Raw genomic sequence first — 18,805 nt, 5'->3', positions numbered from 1 at the left:
CCCTGCGTTCAGGCCTCCCTGCGCCAGGTGGCGCTGCCTCCCTCCAGCCTCCCGTGGAGGGGTGTGGTTTATCCCCGAGGGGGCGTGGGTTATCGCCCGGAGGGGGAGTGGCTGCCGGCCCGGCGCCCTTTTCCCCGCGGCGGGAGCTGGGCCCCGGTGCCGCCGCTGCCATGGGGACCCCCGCGGGCGCCGAGGACGCGCTGAGCCGCTACCGCTCGCCGCTGGTGTCGCGCTATGCCGGCGCCGAGATGGCCTTCGTCTTCAGCGAGAGGAACAAGTTCGGCACCTGGCGCCGCCTCTGGCTCTTCCTCGCCCAGGCGGAGAAGGTAACGGGCCCGGGCGGGCGGTGTGCTGCAGCCCCCGTCCCCGTCCCGCAGCCGGTGGGGTGCCCGCACGCCCCCCGCCTCCCCCGGGGTGAAAATTCGTAAGTAATTTAAAAAAAAAAAAAAAAAAAAAAAGGTGGCTGCCTGGGTAAATTTGGAAAATTTGGAAATAAATAAAAAAGAAATCCAGCTGCCTGGGTGCACGCGAGGGCAGCGCGCGAGGTTTGAGGTTTTGCACAGCCCCGCGTGTGCAGTCCTCACCCAGCAAACCACGCTGCGCGCCCTCCCTCCTGCCCTTTGACCCCTTTGGGCAAAAGCCTCGCTAAGAGGTTTCTGGGGGCCCGCAGGGGTTGTTGGCTTTGCCTGCCGAGCAAACACCAGTGTCCTTCTGTGCCTGTTTGCTCTCGGGGGGTGTGCGCGGTGAGAAGCGCTGCCCTCTACCACCCACCCCGCTGCCCTCAGTCTGTGCCAAGCGGACGCCCCGCTCACCTGCAGCCGCCCGCGTTTGTTTGGCCCGTGTTCCCTAAATCCTCTCGCTGGTGGCCAAAGCAGGCTGAACGCTGGGTTAGCACCCCCCTGACAGGCAGGGTGCCACAAAAACCCAACAGCACAAAAAGATCAGTGCCGATTCAGCCCTTGGGAAGCAGAGACTGAAAGCACGTCGGTGGGATTGGCAGCCATTATGTCAGTGCTTTCTACAGAGTCAACGTTTCTAAAATCTAGTTTAAGCTAAGCCTTTTTATTTTGAATTTGGTCCCGATCAGGGGTACGTATACATACAAGTATTGCACCCTATTTGAGAGACTGTCATCTCTTCGGTTGTGCCAGCTTGTTTCCTTGTGACTGCACTGACGTACCTCGAGAGGGAGATTCAGATCTGCTTTTCCACAGTGATATATTCCAGAAAAGAAGAAACGTTGCAAATCCATAGGATAGCTTCCGGGCTCAATATCTGTTTTGTTTTGTGCACAAACTTCCAGTTCCCGCTTCCAAAGTAAGGAGGCAATCCAAGCACTAGGTGAAGCCGCTGCTATCAGCGCAAGGGCAGAGAAGCGCGGTGCTGGCGAACGAGCAGGCAGTGCCCAGAGCCAGTAACATCTTCCTTCTCTGAGGATTGTACTGCTGCTGTGGTCTCATCAACAGCACACCGCTCCAGAGGCGATGCTTTAGAAGCTGAAGGTGTAATTGTACGGCTATGTTAAAGAGGAGCCCCCATCCCTCTGAGGTACCGTGATCACCATGGTTGAGACGTTGGTGTGAACTGACCATGCATCTCATCATAGTTTAGGACCCATCACACCAAGAACGCACGCTTAAGGAGCCTTTTATCAAAGCATGATAATTTTAACAGTCACTTCAATTCTGGCAGATAAAGCATTGCCTTTCTACTGTTAGAACATGAGGTGCTTTACCCGACTTGCCCAACAGGAGAAAGGAGCTGCTGAAGGAACCAGCAGGGGGCTTCTTGATTTCTGCTCCCAGGCCTCGGGGTTCCCCTGTGTACATCCCTGTCTCCTGTTCCTTTTTTGCATCCTCTTTCCACCACAGAGTTGTGTTCCCAGAAAGCAGAGACGGATCTTGCAATTTCTTGAGCACCCTTTTCATGCTGGGAGGAGGGATGCCGTTATTTTTATCAGTCGCCTCGTTCCAGAGGAGTTTGTCTCCTGATGTCAGTCATGGAATGAAAGTCAGCTCCTCGCAGCACCTGTTAGCTCTGTCAGCGGTCACTCCGCAATAGATAGAAGCGGTTTCCTCAAGTTCCATACTGAAGATGCATAATATTTCTTTACAGGCATATTAAAAAACAAACAAACAAAACAATGAATGAACTATGGGCAAATTTACTCCACTACTTATCCTCTCTATCTTTCAAGACGTTTACGTGCTGCTTCTCCAGTCCCTGCAGTCTCTATTTTGCAGTAAATCAGAATATTAGGAAGATCTAACCATAGGTTTTCTGACAGTTGCAAGGAAGTAGCAAAAGAGGGAGCATGCAGCTCAGTTAAAGTTTTAGGTGAAGGACAGGGCAAGGTAAGTGGTTTCAATATTCATCCTACTTAGGGGAAAAGTTTTTCAGTAGTCCACTTAGAGTATGTGAAATAAGAACTGAAAAACGGTGTCACTGGGAACTGGATTAGACAGAAAATCCTTCCAGTATGTTTTGTTTCTTATAGCAGATAATAGCATGAGTTTGAAAGAGAAGACCCCGCAAAGCATGTGATTAGTAAGAGCTTCTTAAACTAATCTCCTCCCAGCTGACAGCAGCAGAAGTTTGGGTTAAGAGCTGAAGGGTGTGAGTTTGTGTCCATCTCAAAACTCTGGCGTTGTTTTGTTTTGTTTTAATATAAATTCATTTGTATTATGATACTCCCACTGATACCTCAATCATTTTTTCAAACCTTGAGCTCTTGACCTAAACAACTTGTTATTTGAAAGACAAGTACAAATTTCATGGAGCTCTTCCTTCCAGTGGACATCCCACAGCATCAAACTGGCTAGTAAAAACTTACTGTGTGGAATCTGGATGTTTTCTCTCCTTAATATAAGCATCTACAGTAGCTCTCTATTTTTTTGTCCAATTTAAATTTCAGTATTTTTCTGTCATGCATTCTTTGTTAGATGAGCAGTCCAGTATTCTCATTCTGTTTGTAGTTACTCTATTATCACCTTCCTTCTTTGCTCTGCCCTCAAGGAAGAAGGGTGAATGAAGAGTCATAGCTGTTTTAATAGCACATCAAAGCATTGGAACAGCCTCGGAGGAATCACTCTTTAAAATCACAACCCAGAGAGGGTGTCGCTGACCGTTAGCACTTTGGAGAAACCCTCTGATCCCCTTTAGGTAGTTTTTCTACTTAGTTTTCTTAGGTAGACTCATTTGAAGGACATCTGATTACTTTCTCCTTGAGGCGCTGTCAATATTGGCCAAAAGTCATGGGGAAGAGACCTCCCACGACATTTCTGGACATGAGAACAGTGTTTGCTTTGGCACTGACCTACCTTGCATGTGCTCCTATGACAAGTAGTCCCTTTTCTTGGGGATTCTTTCTTCCCTCTCTGTATGGCTGTCGGAAACTACATACTGTGGTCAAAACAGATCATGGATGTGTGAGCAAGGCAGGAGATTTTAATCTTAGCACAAGGCCTGTGGGCTTTCAGGCAGTTATTATCTGTCTCTGTGCACCTCGAAGACAGCAGTCTGGAGCCAGGTGCTTCTCCTCGTTCATCTGGACAGCTGTGGTTGTGTAATTACACTTACGGCAAGATATTTTAAGTTGTGTGGGTACGAGTTACCTGATGAGGACCCTGAAGACATACCTGCTTCGCTTGCTGTTTTTTCTAATTCCAGATTCCTTATGTGCAAAACGTTTTACTAGGCAGCTTCATTCTGAACAGAACCAGCTTTTGAAATGCTTTGTATCATTAAAGCTTCCTGGTTGATGAATTGCAATTACTAATGTGCAAGACAGAGGCTTTTAATTTAGAAAAAGCAGTAATGCCAAGTTCATTGTGAGACTTTTAAACTCACAGTATTAGGAAAATAAATTTTTCTCAGCTTAGTTATCTTGTGCAAGTATAGAACTGTGCAAGATTTATACCCGTGTATAATTCTGCAGTTTAATATCTTACTCTGTTCTTAAATCAGCTTGCTGAGTAATGTCAGCAAATGTTTTTAAACATGGACTGGGAGCATTTGTTTCCTGCTTCCAGGTCAAGTAACTCATTTCCTCAGTTTCTAGTTTCAGGCTGAGATGAAGAATTTTAGGACTTGATTGTGCCCAATTGCCATTCTGCTACAAAGACAGTTGAGGGCATTGGGGTTGTTCAGCCTGGAGAAGAGAAGGCTCCCAGGAGACCTTACAGCAGCCTTCCAGTGCCTAAAGGGGGCCTACAGGAAAGCTGGGGAGGGACTCTTTGTCAGGGAGTATAGTGATAGGACAAGGGGGAATGGCTTTAAACTAAAAGAGGGTAGGTTAAGAGTAGATAGAAGGAAGAAATTCTTTACTCTGAGGGCGGTGAGGCACCAGCACAGGTTGTCCAGGGACGCTGTGGATGTCCCATCCCTGGAGGTGTTCAAGGTCAAGTTGGACTGGAGCTTTGAGCAGCCTGGACTAGTGAAAGGTGTCCCTGCCATGGAACGAGGTGGTCTTTAAGATCCTCTTTGGCACAAACCATTCTGTGATTCTATGATCTACACAGCTTCTGTCTCAGTTTGGTTTATCTGTTAAAGACAAAGGGCAACAGAAAGCTCTTTTCCCCTTGCAGTCACTTGGGCTTCCCATCACAGATGAGCAGATACAGGAGATGGAAGCAAATCTGGACAACATTGACTTCAAGATGGCAGCGGAGGAAGAGAAGAGGCTGCGCCATGACGTGATGGCACACGTTCACACCTTTGCCCACTGCTGTCCGAAAGCTGCAGCCATCATTCACCTTGGAGCAACTTCCTGTTATGTCGGGGACAATACGGTAATAAAGCATTGTCAGTTGGGCAAAACAAATTTGCAGGTGCTGACTTAATAGCTCTTTATAAAATTATACTCCCTACATTTTTTTCAGAATTTCTTATTAGCTTTACATTTGAATTTAATTATCCTTTTTTCCTAGCTGCTCTAGACTGGCAGATTCCTCTTGTGTCTTCTCCCTTCTGATATGAAGCAAGATCTATCTGCAAATTAGCTGTTCCCTAAGCTCTTGTATGTTAAATATTCATGGAGATAAGACAGTAATGATCATAAGAGTTGGAATGTATGCACAAACATGCGAGCTGTCAGTTGCGTCAATGGAACAAGAGTTCACTGACCTACAAAATAAGTCCACTTTTGGCATACGCAGCCCGTGAGCTTTCAGTTGTCAGTTGGAACACCTGCATTGATTCAGGGTAGATAAAGTCCTTCAATAGAATGGATAAATAGGCAAAATAAATAAGGAAGTGCTGCCATCCTACAGGACTATTAAAATATTTGTGAAAAACCTTAAAACTGAGTTCATACTAAAGCCTCAGTGTCTTGCTGTTCCCTGATGTCCAAGTCACTGCAACTTCATATCCTCTTTTGTTGTATGAGAAGCTGCTGCATGATTAGTTTTACCTTACTCCTTTGCAAATCTCTTTGGCTTTTAGCTATTACCACCTTCCTTCCACGTCGCGTGGCACCTAGCAGTATTTAAGTCTCAAAAGGAGAAAGGCAAGACTTCTGCATGATCAGCCCACTACCTGGTCTGCTACCTTTAGCTTACAGTGCCTCTATTTTCTGGCTGGATTGAATGATTTAGTCTGGTGTGTGATGGGCATCAGGAATATCTCAAAATAATCACTTATGTCCAGATTGTGGAAATCAGTCTTCTACTGCCCCATATGACTTTCTGTGAGTAGTATAGTAAGAACAATGCTGGATCCAGCATTTTTGTCATAAACAAGTTCCTTGCCGTGTTTGGGTACGAGCAGAAGAGCAGAGGTTTCATTGTAAGAAGAGACTTCTCAGCAGGCCAGGCACTGTAATCATCTGCGTCCTCTCTGAGAGAAGCCATTATGTCTGGCCCTTCAGATTGAATGGGAGGTTGTCAGGCATGGCCCAGACGTCCTTTCTTTGCTTCTTTCAGGATCTCATCGTCCTCCGTGATGGACTTAACCTGCTGCTACCCCAGGTGAGAAGGCGGTTACGCAGAGTGTCTCGGAAGTGGGCAGTGCTGATGGCCTGTGAATAATGTCTGGATTTTCGTAGACCTTGCTGGAGGAGCTGTCTGCTTGGGTTGTTCTCAAGCAAGTGAACAGTTATCTTCCGTTCCCTGTATCTTTGTCTTTCCCCAAAGCTTCTTTGCTCATCGTGAGAGTTAGAAGCAACTCTTGGTAGATTGGAGCAGTTTCCATGTGCCAGGGGTACCAGTTTTAGAAAACAACTGTATTGCTTTCAGGGTGAGCTTAGACACCCCATAACTAGATTACTTAGAAGTGTGTCAGCATTAAGGAAACTATATAATACAACTTTCTGAGGACAAATATATTGGGAGCATAGCTGGCCTGAATGTCTTGGCATCCAGTTTTCGCCAGACTGTATGTGTGTCAGTTACACTCCAAGCAGCTTTATTTCTGACCAATTTCAGGAATAAAGAAAATACTCGGGGCTACGCCAGATGTAGGCTTGGGTTGGGTATGAAAACTGGACTAGCTTCAGCTAAAGTCCAACTACTTACATCATCCCCTGCTCAAATTTTGTAAAAATTTGAAAAAAGTAAAAAAAAATCCATGCATGCCCTGAAAAAATGAAGCACACCACATTCAACAATTAGAGGGAGAGATTCGAAGATTGCACACTTGCTTCTCTCCTCCCTTTTCTAACAACATTGTTGTGCTTAAGCATGCCAGCTTCTCTTGTTTTTTTGTTGTTTTTTTTTTCCTTTCTCATGCTGCCTCTTTTCTATCCTCCCCGCATCCACCAGCTTGCAAGGGTGATCAGCCGGCTGGCCGAATTTGCTGAGAAATATGCTGACCTGCCTACCTTGGGCTTCACTCACTACCAGTAAGTAGCCATCAGCCTTTCCCTTCATTTTGTTGGCTGTTCTACGGATAAATTGACTTGCTACTACTGTCTCCTTTCTCTGTTCTGTTTCCCATCTCTGACCTGTGGCAGTTGGCACTGCTGGACATCATTAGGACATTGGTGGTGGTTCAGAAAAGGAATACATGCCTAACTCCAGCCTTGCCTCAGAAAATCGAACTATTGCTTTGGATAGCTGTCAGCAGTGGTTTTAACACAGCCCGATGTTGTTTTAACACAGCCGCACAAAGAACTTGCTAACAGATGTGTAAATTCTGGGGTTGTTCCAGAAGGCATGGTTGTGAACTGCAGTAAGCCCATCTTCCAATCACATATTCATAATACTTGTTTTTTTCATCGTTTAAGTTGTTTTCAACTGCAGCACAGAAAAGTTTGTTGCTGGCAGGAAACCTCAGCTACTCAGCCTGTTAAAAACTTTCTTCTGAAGTGATGATTATGAGATCCTTCGGTTTTCACACAGCCGTATATGGGACCCTGTGAAAAAAAAAACAGGAAGAATTTCCCCTTTATAACAGGACAATGGCATTTTCTGTCTCTTTGGAAAATTACAGTTTTTGTGCCATGCTGCTGGTATTTACTGCTTTTAGGCAGGCTCCCGAGTCAAAGTGCAGCAAGATTTGGACCAGTCTGTTGTTGGGGCAGTAATTAATCTGCTACTTCATGAAGAAAGCTTGTTTTCGGAGGCTTTAACTATACATCTTGAGGTAAGCCTGGATTTTCTACCTTGGTGATGTGGAACACCAGATCCACAGAAATTAAGCACAGATCGTGTCAGTATCAATGTCTGGCACTTTAAAATCACTGCTGAAGGAGAGTGGGAGCTTCAGGTCAGGTCTCTGATTAATGGTCTTGCTGTATGTGCCATGTCATTTGATCAGCTCTAGTCCCTGGTCCCTCTTCATCTACAGCTTGTCAGGGGAGTGTTCTCTGGTCTCTGTTTTAGCTTGACTTTTGGAAAGCACAAAGGGGTGTTCAAGAAGTGTACACAGGGCAAGTCCTACTAGTGAAAACCAAGGTGAAAAGACATTGAGTACCTTGGCCTTTTGTGTGTGTTGTGTCACCAGGGTGCCCTGCCTTGTTTAGGAGCAGGTCCGTGTTTTCCCTAGCCTTCATTTTGCTGCTTATGAACTTGTAGAGGCCTTTCTTTGTTGCCTTTCACATTCCACACCAGATTCAACCCCAAAGTAGCCTTTGGCTTTCCTAACCCATCCCCGCAATGTTGGACAGTTTCTCTGTATTCCTTCTGGATCACCCATCCCTGCTTCCACATCTTATGTGCTTTCTGTGCAAGGAGCACTTTGTTCATGTGTGAAGTCTTTAAAACAGTGCAGGCATTGTCTTTGGAGTTCATTTTGATAATTTGAAATATTTCAACTTCTGGGCTCAGCACCGGCAGGGGGTGCCCTCTGCCAGCAGAGGTGGCTGGATCTGGTAGCAGATCCCTGGTAGCTCTGGCAGGGGAGCAGAAATAAGGAGACCCTGTGAAGTCATGTTATTAGTACAGACTGAGACTTCTCCTTTTGACTTGAGAGTTCTGGAAAAAGAATGACATAAAATCATTTTTTTTCTGACCAATGGGCAGTTGCTTTTCTTTAAGAAGCTATAGAAGGCTTTAGTAGTTAAGCACCTTCAAATATCCATTCTCACTTATTTCTTAATCCCCTTTTTAACATGCACAGCAACTGCGATTACTGTTTTCTCTTGATGTAACTACATTTAATTCCTGAAAAGAATGATCATATCTTCCAGTATCACTGGTGGTGTATATGTGCCAGATCATTTTAACTCCTGCTCTGATGAATGAAAGAGAGAGGTCTTAACAGCAGACTCAGCAGTTAAGCGTGGTCCTTGTGGAGTTACTGTGCAAATTGTCAACGAGTTGCATTCTGTTCTTGGTTGTTTTCAGACCTGCACAGCTCACCACCGTGGGGAAACGCTGCTGCTTGTGGATCCAGGACTTGTGCATGGACCTGCAGAACCTGGAGCGGGCTCGGGACAACCTGCGCTTTCGGGGTGTGAAAGGCACCACTGGCACACAAGCCAGCTTCCTGCAGCTCTTTGAGGGAGACCACAGTAAAGTAAGTCAGACAGAGAGCCCATTACAGCCCAGGAAATCCTCCCCTCTGGAATGCTGTTGTGTTTGTGGGAGCATGGAGGTTCTGGTATCACACGGGCACTGTGATCCCTCCGGGGCCCACTGGCAGAGCCCTGTGTGCAAGCAAGCAGGATTTGTGGGAGGGGGTATTTACCAGCAGGAATGAGGTTTGTGGATGGTAAACTGAGAAGAGCAGAGGATCCTTTTTGCTGTTGCTGACCTTTTTTTGAGTCGTTGAGTTCTGAGGTCCTTTTGTTTTGTTTTTTCCCTCCCCTGAGGTTGAAGAGCTGGACAGATTAGTGACTGAAAAGGCAGGATTTAAGCGGTATGTAACAAGAATGCTTAGTAACTCAAATTTGCTCTTAACAAAGTCTGACTCTTGCTGCCCGTGCTGGCCCAGATCCCACTGGCTGCCAAACTGACATTGTGCTGCTGTTGACTTCACCTCTCCTGGTGGTCTTCCATTCCCGCTTGCAGCCCTCTGGAGGAAACTCCACCTCCTAAGCAGGCCACTTCTGGCTGTCTCCCTGTCAAAGCACAGCTGTGTATTTTTCCTCTGCTCTCTCTCTCCTTGTGCATGCTGCTCCAAGAAATTGACGGCCTGAATCCAAACTTGGTATCAGGACAGGTTGACAGTGCTGTCATCCACTTCAAGAGCCGTTGTCACTCCTTGCTCAAAGTCTTGTAATATGGTTTAATGTCCAGAACACTCAACTTCTGTTCTCATTTCTAGATCTTATATGGTCACGGGGCAGACCTACAGTCGCAAGGTGGATATTGAAGTCCTCTCTGTACTGGCTAGCCTGGGAGCATCTGTACACAAGGTGAGCACCCTACCTGTACACACCAGGAAGAAGTGGAAGAGAAAGGTGCTTGTGGTGCTGAATGCTTTCCTCAGGAAATATGAATTGTTCAGCTGTTCTCTTTGTGATCGTGTAAATTCACCACTGAGTCCATGCGTAGACGTCAGACCTCAAAGATCTTAAGACCAGTGTTAAGGAAAAAAAAAGTTTACTGAGCAGATTTCAAGATGGATTAACAAATCCCATGCCAGATATTAGTCTAATCTGTGCTAAATTGATCCAAATAGAGTAAATGTCTTTTTTAGTGGTATATGAGTTTTTAAATTTCATTGCTTGTTCCCCATTAATTGCTTCTCTGGTAATGGTGTTATTCTGTCTGTCCCTGTGGATTCTTTTCATTGATTTATCTCTGTTCCCTCCCTCCTCCTTCTCTTGGCATAAAGTGATCTGTGGTATTTTTTTCTGTTTTAGTTTTGTAAGCTGGCTGGTTCAGTGAGCATACATTATATCTGTATTTGCAAGTCACTGTACTTTTGTTATGGTTTTTCAGTGTTCCTTCGTGGTATCTTTTAACATTCCCTGAAAACATTTACCCTTCTTGGAGTCCTGTTGTATTCTAATACAGTGGACATCCTCTTTTAATTATGCTTTCTTGACTATGGGATTTGTAGGCCAGGAAGTATGGTTGTAGTGTCAATTTTTTTCTCGATTTTTTTTTTCACTGTCTCCTCAGTTGTCTTCTTGGACACAGATATAAACGATTCTCCATAAATGCTGACAGGGTATACTGGTGGGTGTTGGTTTTGTTCTGTTTGTTAATTTCTTGGGCTTTTTTCCTAGATTTGTACTGACATTCGTCTTTTGGCCAACCTGAAGGAGATAGAGGAGCCTTTTGAGAAGGACCAGATTGGTAAGAGGTTATAGACGTTTCTGGGACTGGTGTATGGACGTTTTCATTTATCTTGGTGCAGCATTTTAAGCAGGCTTAGAAATGTGACTGACAGAAGTTGCTTTAAATCAACTGGGGTGTGAGGTAAAGGTTTCTGGATATTAAGTAATTAATTTAATTTTAATATTTGTATTCATGCACTTCCTGGGTTGAGGGAGAGCGGAAGCAATCACACATTCATTCACCACAGAAGATGCCCTGGGTCTGAGGAGAACACGTTGTTTTCCATTCCTCATGAAGCTGACTGGAGCTGTAGCTTTCCAGGTTGACTCAGCATTTTGGTGTTTATAAACAGACAAACTTGGAACAATAAAACTGGACTGGACACTTGCCAGAAGAATACCAGTGACATGATTCTGATGTTGGTAAAAGGGGAGGAGGAAATGTCAAGTTTTGGATCTGGGCTGAGAGAAAGCTCAGGCACCCTAAATAGGTGCATAGGATTGGGTCAGCAGCCTTAGCCCTATCTGTTACTTGAACCGTTCTGCATTATATGATTGGTTTTGAAATACATTTCAACAGAGCAGAAGGCAGCAGTGTATCTGACTTTGAAGAACAGTGTTACTGAGCAGACAGGGTGATCAATGCTGCTAGTGTTGCCATGGGTAGCTTAGAGAGATGGTGCTAAATACTGCACTAGAAATAACGTCCATTTGTTCCTTTTCTGTGGTAGTACTTACGATGTTTTTTTGCAGAATGGCAAAATGTCTTCTCACTTTTTTCCCCCACATTGGATGTTTCTGATCAATCTGAAGAAGTGTGATGTTGTCATTTTCTTTACTGAATTTAGAAAACCGTCGTGTTCTGAGGCTTTAGTCAAAATTTGATTCCTGACGCACTTTTCTTATCTGGAGGAGGCCCTGCACCTTCCTGAGCATGCTATTTCTATTATCCCATTTCCATCACTCTCTCCTTTCACAGGTTCAAGTGCTATGCCTTACAAGAGGAATCCAATGCGTTCAGAACGGTGCTGCAGCCTGGCTCGACACCTGATGACTCTGATCATGGATCCCCTCCAAACAGCTTCTGTGCAGTGGTTCGAGCGAACGCTGGATGACAGTGCTAACAGGTTTGTTTACATCGTGCAGTGCAGCGAGTCTGGAAGGTCTTGTGCAAGAAGGTTCTTTGATGTATTTAGGAAAGACTATTTTAAAACTAAAACCACAAGTTACCACCTTGATGAAAAGCAGTCTCAATAGAAGCTAGAGACTTGCAGACTGGTTTCCTCTCAAAGATCAGATGAAAAATGTTAGTTTTCTTTAACCGTCAAGATCTTTTGCAAAGCAAACCAGCAGAGAGAGGAGGGATGCAGGAAACATGCTTAATGAATTGCTCTTGTAGTCTTCTGGTTTAAAAAGCATACTGTTATAGCATAGCAGCTCTGACATTTCTCAGATTGGTTTTCCTTCCTGTTTTGAACATCGTTTTTGACCCTACTCTTCTTCACTTTTAACACTGAATAATTCAGTATTTTAGCTGTAAACCCTTCATCCTCTGGCAAATCTGAAGACGTTTACTTTCATCTCTCTGTAAAGTGTTGGTCCTTACAAGAAGTGATTCAGATTCCAAAGAAAGAGCACAAACCATTATTAAGCGATGCTTCATAAAAACCTGTGCAGGTCTTCTAGACATTGCTCAGCAAACTTTGCTTTGTTTTCTGATTCTTCATTATGACTACTTAGACATGAGCAGAAGTTATCTATAGTTATTATTAAATAAATGACTGATAGCAATTCAATTTGTCCATCTACCAGTAAGTACTAAATCTGCATAAAGCTGTTATTTAGCTTTGAAATGTTCAAAGTAGTCTTCTGATGTAGAATTTGATATCCAAGATTTATAAGATACAGGATGTGGAATACTGAACAGCAGTTTTGGTTGTAGACTGATATTCAGATTGTTTCTGAGAATGCTATTTTGAAGATGTCTCCTCAAACAAAATGTCCGCATAAAATTTTGTGAAAGAATACAAGATCTTTTCCTAAAAGCACTTGACTCCACAGCTGCTAACGTTACAGGTCTTGTTAAGGAAAGAGCTGCACAGATGGCATAAAACATTGTAAAATTCCAGAAGTTGGATACTGGTTGATATGGTGGGTTTATTTCCCAATAGCTACCAAGCATTGAGATAACTACTGGAAAGTTTCAAATTTTATTTTGACCTCATCTAATAAAGACAGTCATTTGTCTACTTCATAATCCATTTACAAAATTCTGTGCCTTGGATTTTTCTTGTCAAAGGTAAAGTGTTTTGAAAGGAGGGCAAGCCAGAGGAAAAGGAAATAACCTACAAAACAGCATAAAGGGCATCGTTTTGAACACAGTAAGATAGAGTTAGGAGCTTTAAATGTAGCACAAGATTCAAGTACTAGTATGTTTGAAATGATCAAGGTTTATAATGAGCCGGGTAATGCTCTCACAGGTGGGTGATGTACTGGCTGCACTGTGACCCAGACTCTTTTGCCTGATACAGCACAGTCCTCACTACTGCTTTCCTTTCCCTCCTTTCCTTTTGGCATTCCTTTTTGTCAGGATCCTGCTTAGTTATCAGGAGCTGGTCTCTTGGAGGAAACCCCCACCAAACGCATGGATCTCTTTGGAAGTTCCCTGCTGAGCACAGCCAGGCACAGCATGAGTGTGCAGCAAGTCTTACTTCTGCAGGGTAGGATCCGTAGACAGGGCAATGCAGAACACTTAGGGGAAGATAGTCTCATGTGTTTACTAGCTCTGTAAATTGCTGCCCTCTTTTCTAGCTGTGTAATCATTGAATTATTTTGGAGCTTTCTATGTGTGCCTCTACGCTTTCTCTTCTCTTTTCCTTTCTGTACTGACCAAAAAACCTGACCTTTAAGCAGCAAGAAGCGCCCATAAAGAGAACGGTTCCACCTTTTGGTCCACTGTAACACAGACATTTACAGAAACTTAGGAGCTGGATCTGTGGTAGATGTGAACGTGACCTTTATTGCTAACTGGGCCCCTGTGTATGTGTGTTTCCTAGGCGTGTGTGCCTGGCTGAGGCCTTTCTCACGGCTGACATCATTCTGAGTACGCTGCAGAATATCTCCGAGGGACTTGTGGTATATCCAAAGGTAAAACGCTAGATATAGATAGCATGTGAAGTGTAGCATCCTTGATAATGCTGCAACTATGCCAAAGTGGGTAAAGAAAAAGAAAAAATCTTCCCACTCTATGGATTGCATTTTTATCTGATAGTTCAAACAGTTTCTGAGTTTTGTTCTCCATTCTTACTGTTTGCAATGCAGACTTAAAATGGCATTTGTTAAAGCCAAAAGGTAGTAAATTCAAAACTTCTTAAAAGGAGTATTTTTTTTCTCTGAACTGTACAATGAATTTGTAGAATTTACCATCAAAAGATCCAAGGCAGATCTCATACAGGCCTGTAACTTACCTACAGGTTTAAAAAAAAAAATAAAATTGTACACCTTTTCCACAGTAATGTTCCATAGAAAGTTCAGTTTTTATTATCAGCTTCAATAGATTTTCAGAGCTAAGCTCAAAAAGAGTAATTACCTTTTCATCACTGCACAGTCCTGGGGATTCAAAAGGAGAGGAAAACTTCACCAGGAATCACGGTTGTCTACAAGAATTCCTGTAATGCTGTTTCTCTTTTTTTTTTCTGTTTTTTTTTTTTTTTTTAAGGTGATTGACAGAAGGATCCGGCAGGAGCTTCCATTCATGGCCACAGAGAATATAATCATGGCGATGGTGAAAGCAGGAGGCAATCGTCAGGTACAAATGAATTCAAAAATACCTTTTTTCACTTCCTGATGTTTCACTCCTGAGAAACAAAAGCCTCTGGGTTCTTGTCCTGAATATCCCATCTTTCTTTGTTCTCTTCCCACTCACACAGTTATTAATATTACACTTGTGCTGCAAAGCCAGTCTCTGCTCTCTGAGGGGAGAGCTGTTGTAGATCCTTTACTGTTAGGAACACTGTGTGTTTCAGCTAGTCTGGCTGCCTGTGCTGGAGAGGAGAGAGACCTATTTTTATGTTAGATACTAGTAGGCGTTTTCCTTTTGTAAATGTTTGAAGGAAATGGGAACACAGGCCAAGCTTCTTTAAATGGAACGTGTTGGCAGTTGGCTACCTTATAAATTAAAGGAATGAATCAGTAACAAAAAGCAAGTAAGACTATACTAAACCATTCATTCTTGTGTCACACTTCCTTAATTCAGTGTAGTGCTTTTTCTTGCTAATTTTGTTTTGTGTCCTTTATTAAGTTTTCTGTGTTGAAGCAAATTGAAATTGAACGTTTTTTTGTTAGCAAATAAATCCAGACGCACTTAGATTATATTTCCTTATCATTTAATTTTAAAAATCAGTTTAGAACTGGTAATGAGATTTACATCCCAACAAGACAGCTTATTTTCACTTACCTTTAGATAGTAACGTTTCCTTCAATAATTGTTTTCACATCAGGGACGAAGTAAAATTTTCAAAGAGCAGAAATGTGTCTTGGAAGTTTTCAGCAGGATATGTGGTTCTAGTTCTCTGGAACACTTCTGGCAACTCACCCACAGTATTAGTCAGGAAACATCTTTTTTCCTTTCTTTTCTGTGCGTCTGATGTGTGCCACTGAGTCAGTCAGTAATGTCACTAACTGAACATGTTAAGGTTCATATCCTGTGGATGGTTTCCTTATCTTTTCAGCTGTTTCTCTTTCTAAAGTACCGTGTACTTACCTAAACAGTCCTCTTTATTTAATTAGATTGAAGAGCTAATTTCATTTGTGTTTGTTATTGGCCTACCTTCTTTCTGGTGCTGTTTAATTACAAATCTGTAGAGTTCAGTACACTTACAGAAGCTGTCCTTAGTCACATTAATATGTCCTGTTTTCATGTGCTGAAAAGTCTGGAATAACACATTTTCTAAAGACAAAACTGAGTTTACCCACCTCATGGCAGAGAAACTCACTTGCCTGCCCCACCACTGAATAGCTCCCTCACCTAAACATCCAGATCTATTTGTCTGAGGTACGTCAGTGCTGGAACAAGATGGCCTTTGAATGGAGGAGATGAGGAAGAGGAGGTTATTTTTCTTCTAACTGAAGATTGCTCACGGATAATATGTTTGAGGAGAAAATTATTCCAGGTCGATAAATGCAACCCCATAACAAGTTTAGCGCCAGCATGGCAGCATCTGATTTTGCACGTGGTCCCCTGCATTTGGGTTCTCTTGTTTTTACGGACTGATTCCACAGGAAGTCAAAGGAATAGGAAATGTTTCAGAAAATTTGTTTTAAGAATGTTGTCAGTCATAGTTCCGTGTGAGGGTTCTATAGTGAAGAACGTTTTAAAGCCCTCAGGTTTGTGTGTTTTTTTCCCATCAGTCTGTTTGTCCTTATGTAAGCCATGGTTTACGTAGTCTGCCGTGGTTTACATAGTCTCACTGCTCATTAAGTTGGACAGCTTTTCTTTTTTTTTCTTTTCCAAGTTTGTAGATACTTTTCATTGTTATGCTCCCAGGATGTTCCATACAGGGCATGACTAGTTGTGAGTAAGGAATTCCTTTATTACAGTTCACAGAATATTTTTGGGAACAGCTATTCTCATCTGTCTGTGGAAAAATCAAGTAGGGAATAGAACAACTGAAAAAAAAAAATCCCATAGTGAATCCTAAGAGTATTTGGAAAGTTTGAGGAAGTGTAAAGGATTCTGCTGCCATAATTCTGTGGTATAATTGAACAGGGGCAGATGTGGAAGGATTAATAAAATCTTGTTTTCAGATACGATATATGTGATATATGAAACACTACAGTCCAATTTGTGTTCCATTTGTGTGCTGTTCAATGGACTATGCTTTGATGTTTTTCCTCCTGCACAAGTTAGCAGGCTAAACATGTGCGGTCAGTAGCAACAGAACAAATTTTTCTTTTTCCCTTCTCTTCCCCCTGCTCCTGCAGGATTGCCACGAGAAGATCCGTGTTCTCTCCCAGCAAGCAGCTGCTGTTGTGAAACAGGAAGGCGGTGATAATGACTTCATTGCCCGTGTCCGTGCTGATCCTTACTTCAGCCCCATCCATAAACAACTTGATAGCCTTCTGGATCCCTCCTCTTTCATTGGACGTGCTCCTCAGCAGGTAAAATACTCAAAAGAGGATACAGTTTTAGGGGTGGTTATGTAATTAATTTTTCATCCTCCATCCAGAGAGTACACACATTTTCTGTTATCTCTGCTCATACTACTACAGCAGACGCATTTATCTTGGGTATATTTCCACATATTTCTTTGAATTCTTTGTCCTTCTCCCCTATGGGCTTCAAATTTTTGATCCTGGACATATCTGACTGCTCAGTGTCTCTGACACTGAGGCAAGCAGGTCTGAATAGGGAGAAGAAGGGAACGCCTTCTTCTCTGCTCACTTTCTCTTTCCCCTCTTTCTTAAACAGGTGGCAAAGTTCCTGAAGGAGGAGGTTCGACCAGCACTGATCCCATACCAAAGCAAGATGGGTGGGAAAATTGAGTTGACACTTTAGGCACTTTTTTGGCAAGGCTGTGGGTACAGGAAGATAATAAAAACTGTATTGAGCCAGGTGTGTTTACCTTGTCACGTTATTTTTGTTTTCTACAGCACGTTTAACCCCCAGAGCTTACAGCCACCTTAATTCCAGATGGGCTTTCCTTTCTTTGTCTGCTATTTAATCAAGCCTCTCTCTATTGTGTGCAGAGTTACTGAGATACGCTTGAAGGTGACAAGGTGGCTTTAACACAGTACCTTTCATTGGCCCCGCACAGAGCGCTGCCAGCTGTTTAAAGAGCAATGCCAGCTGCCAGCTATGTTCCCATTCCCACATTCCCATTTTATTCATCTCCTCTTAAACTTTTTCCACAGGTAATTCAAAAGATGATAAAAGGCCGTACTTGCTTTCAGAGTACTGTAGTTCGGGGAGCTAATAGGTAAAAATATGAAGAATAATGAAAGGGAGAGGACACAGAACTTCTTGGCTGCATCTATAGGGTGGTCCTTCAGTTTTCTCCAACTGTTTTAATACTGTACCTGTGGCTTTGTACCTTCTGACAATCATATTTACAGGTGTAGGTTAGGAATGTCCAACGTGATTTACTTTTCCAGGTCCTTGGTTGTAAGTGCTCAATAGTGAATGGTAGGTGTACCCTGGCAACTGTAAGTCATTCTCTACTGCAAGTGAGTTTTGTTTGATAAGGAAAGAAAAAGATGTGGGAATTCATTGGATGCCAGAGAAATTCAAGAGGTCTTTGATGGTCTTATTTCTGACCATTAATGGTCTGTTTATAACATCTGTGGGTATTCAGTACTGGACCAAACCCATCTTCCTTGGACTTAAACTGGAATGATTTCCTTACCTCTCCTATGGAAAGCTCCCTCTTACCTCTGGTATTTAGTCAGGCTCTCAGAGCTGCCATGATCAGGATTACTTGGTTCTTCTTGAAATGTAGTTGCTGGAGAAAATCAAGGAAAACAGAATAAACTGAAAGAAGCTGCCTGCTCTCTTTGAGGCCATAATTGCTTAAAGAGGATTTTAAAACATGGTATTGTATTTTGAAGAGACTTGTCTGTATTTAGTCAGAGAAATGGGGAAGCATCAGGCCGTGATGGACCCTCGTCTAGCTTGCTCTGTCTTTACCTTGTCTCAAGGCTAAGGCATAAACATTTGTAAATGTTAATGGTGTTTAACATATTTTGCCTGTTTGTGCTATTAAAATTTAATTAGCCATCTGTTTGGAAAGGGTAACTTCAATTGAGCACTGGTAATTTTCAAACTGCTCCTCAAGTGGAGAGGTGAGAGGGAAAACAGAAATCCTCCTTTTTTCGGTCCTTTTCTGTATGTTGTTTTTCTTTTTTTTTTTTTTTCTTTCTTAAAAGAAAAAAGGACCAGGTAACGGATCTCATCAGCTGGACATAAATCCTTGTGCAGGGAAGGGGCTGCCAGCTGTGGGGCAGGTTTTTGTTCCTGTAAAGGTTAAGTTTATTAAAAATGAGGTGGGGAGGCATCGCCCTCCTCTGAAGCGGTGTGAAGCGGGAGGAGCCGGGTGTGGGACCTCGCCTCCTTTATTGCCCCCAGAGCTGCAGTGCCCCCAA

General features: G+C 43.2%; 1 protein-coding gene across 1 annotated transcript; it reads left to right on the top strand.

Annotated features, from left to right (window-relative positions):
• Positions 1 to 84: 84 nt before the first annotated feature.
• Positions 85 to 17,278, top strand: ADSL (adenylosuccinate lyase). Its single transcript, XM_035551687.2, has 13 exons — positions 85 to 326; positions 4,587 to 4,790; positions 5,922 to 5,966; positions 6,759 to 6,838; positions 8,784 to 8,955; positions 9,251 to 9,297; positions 9,706 to 9,796; positions 10,616 to 10,685; positions 11,646 to 11,793; positions 13,723 to 13,813; positions 14,385 to 14,474; positions 16,649 to 16,825; positions 17,136 to 17,278. Exons 1-13 carry the CDS (start codon positions 171 to 173, stop codon positions 17,220 to 17,222), a joined length of 1,458 nt encoding a protein of 485 aa, XP_035407580.1. The 5' UTR covers positions 85 to 170; the 3' UTR covers positions 17,223 to 17,278.
• Positions 17,279 to 18,805: the final 1,527 nt, after the last annotated feature.

This window comes from Cygnus atratus, chromosome 1, assembly GCF_013377495.2.
Source record: "Cygnus atratus isolate AKBS03 ecotype Queensland, Australia chromosome 1, CAtr_DNAZoo_HiC_assembly, whole genome shotgun sequence".
In the NCBI taxonomy this organism is placed as follows: Eukaryota; Metazoa; Chordata; class Aves; order Anseriformes; family Anatidae; genus Cygnus; species Cygnus atratus.
This window is presented reverse-complemented; position numbering and strand designations above follow the sequence as displayed.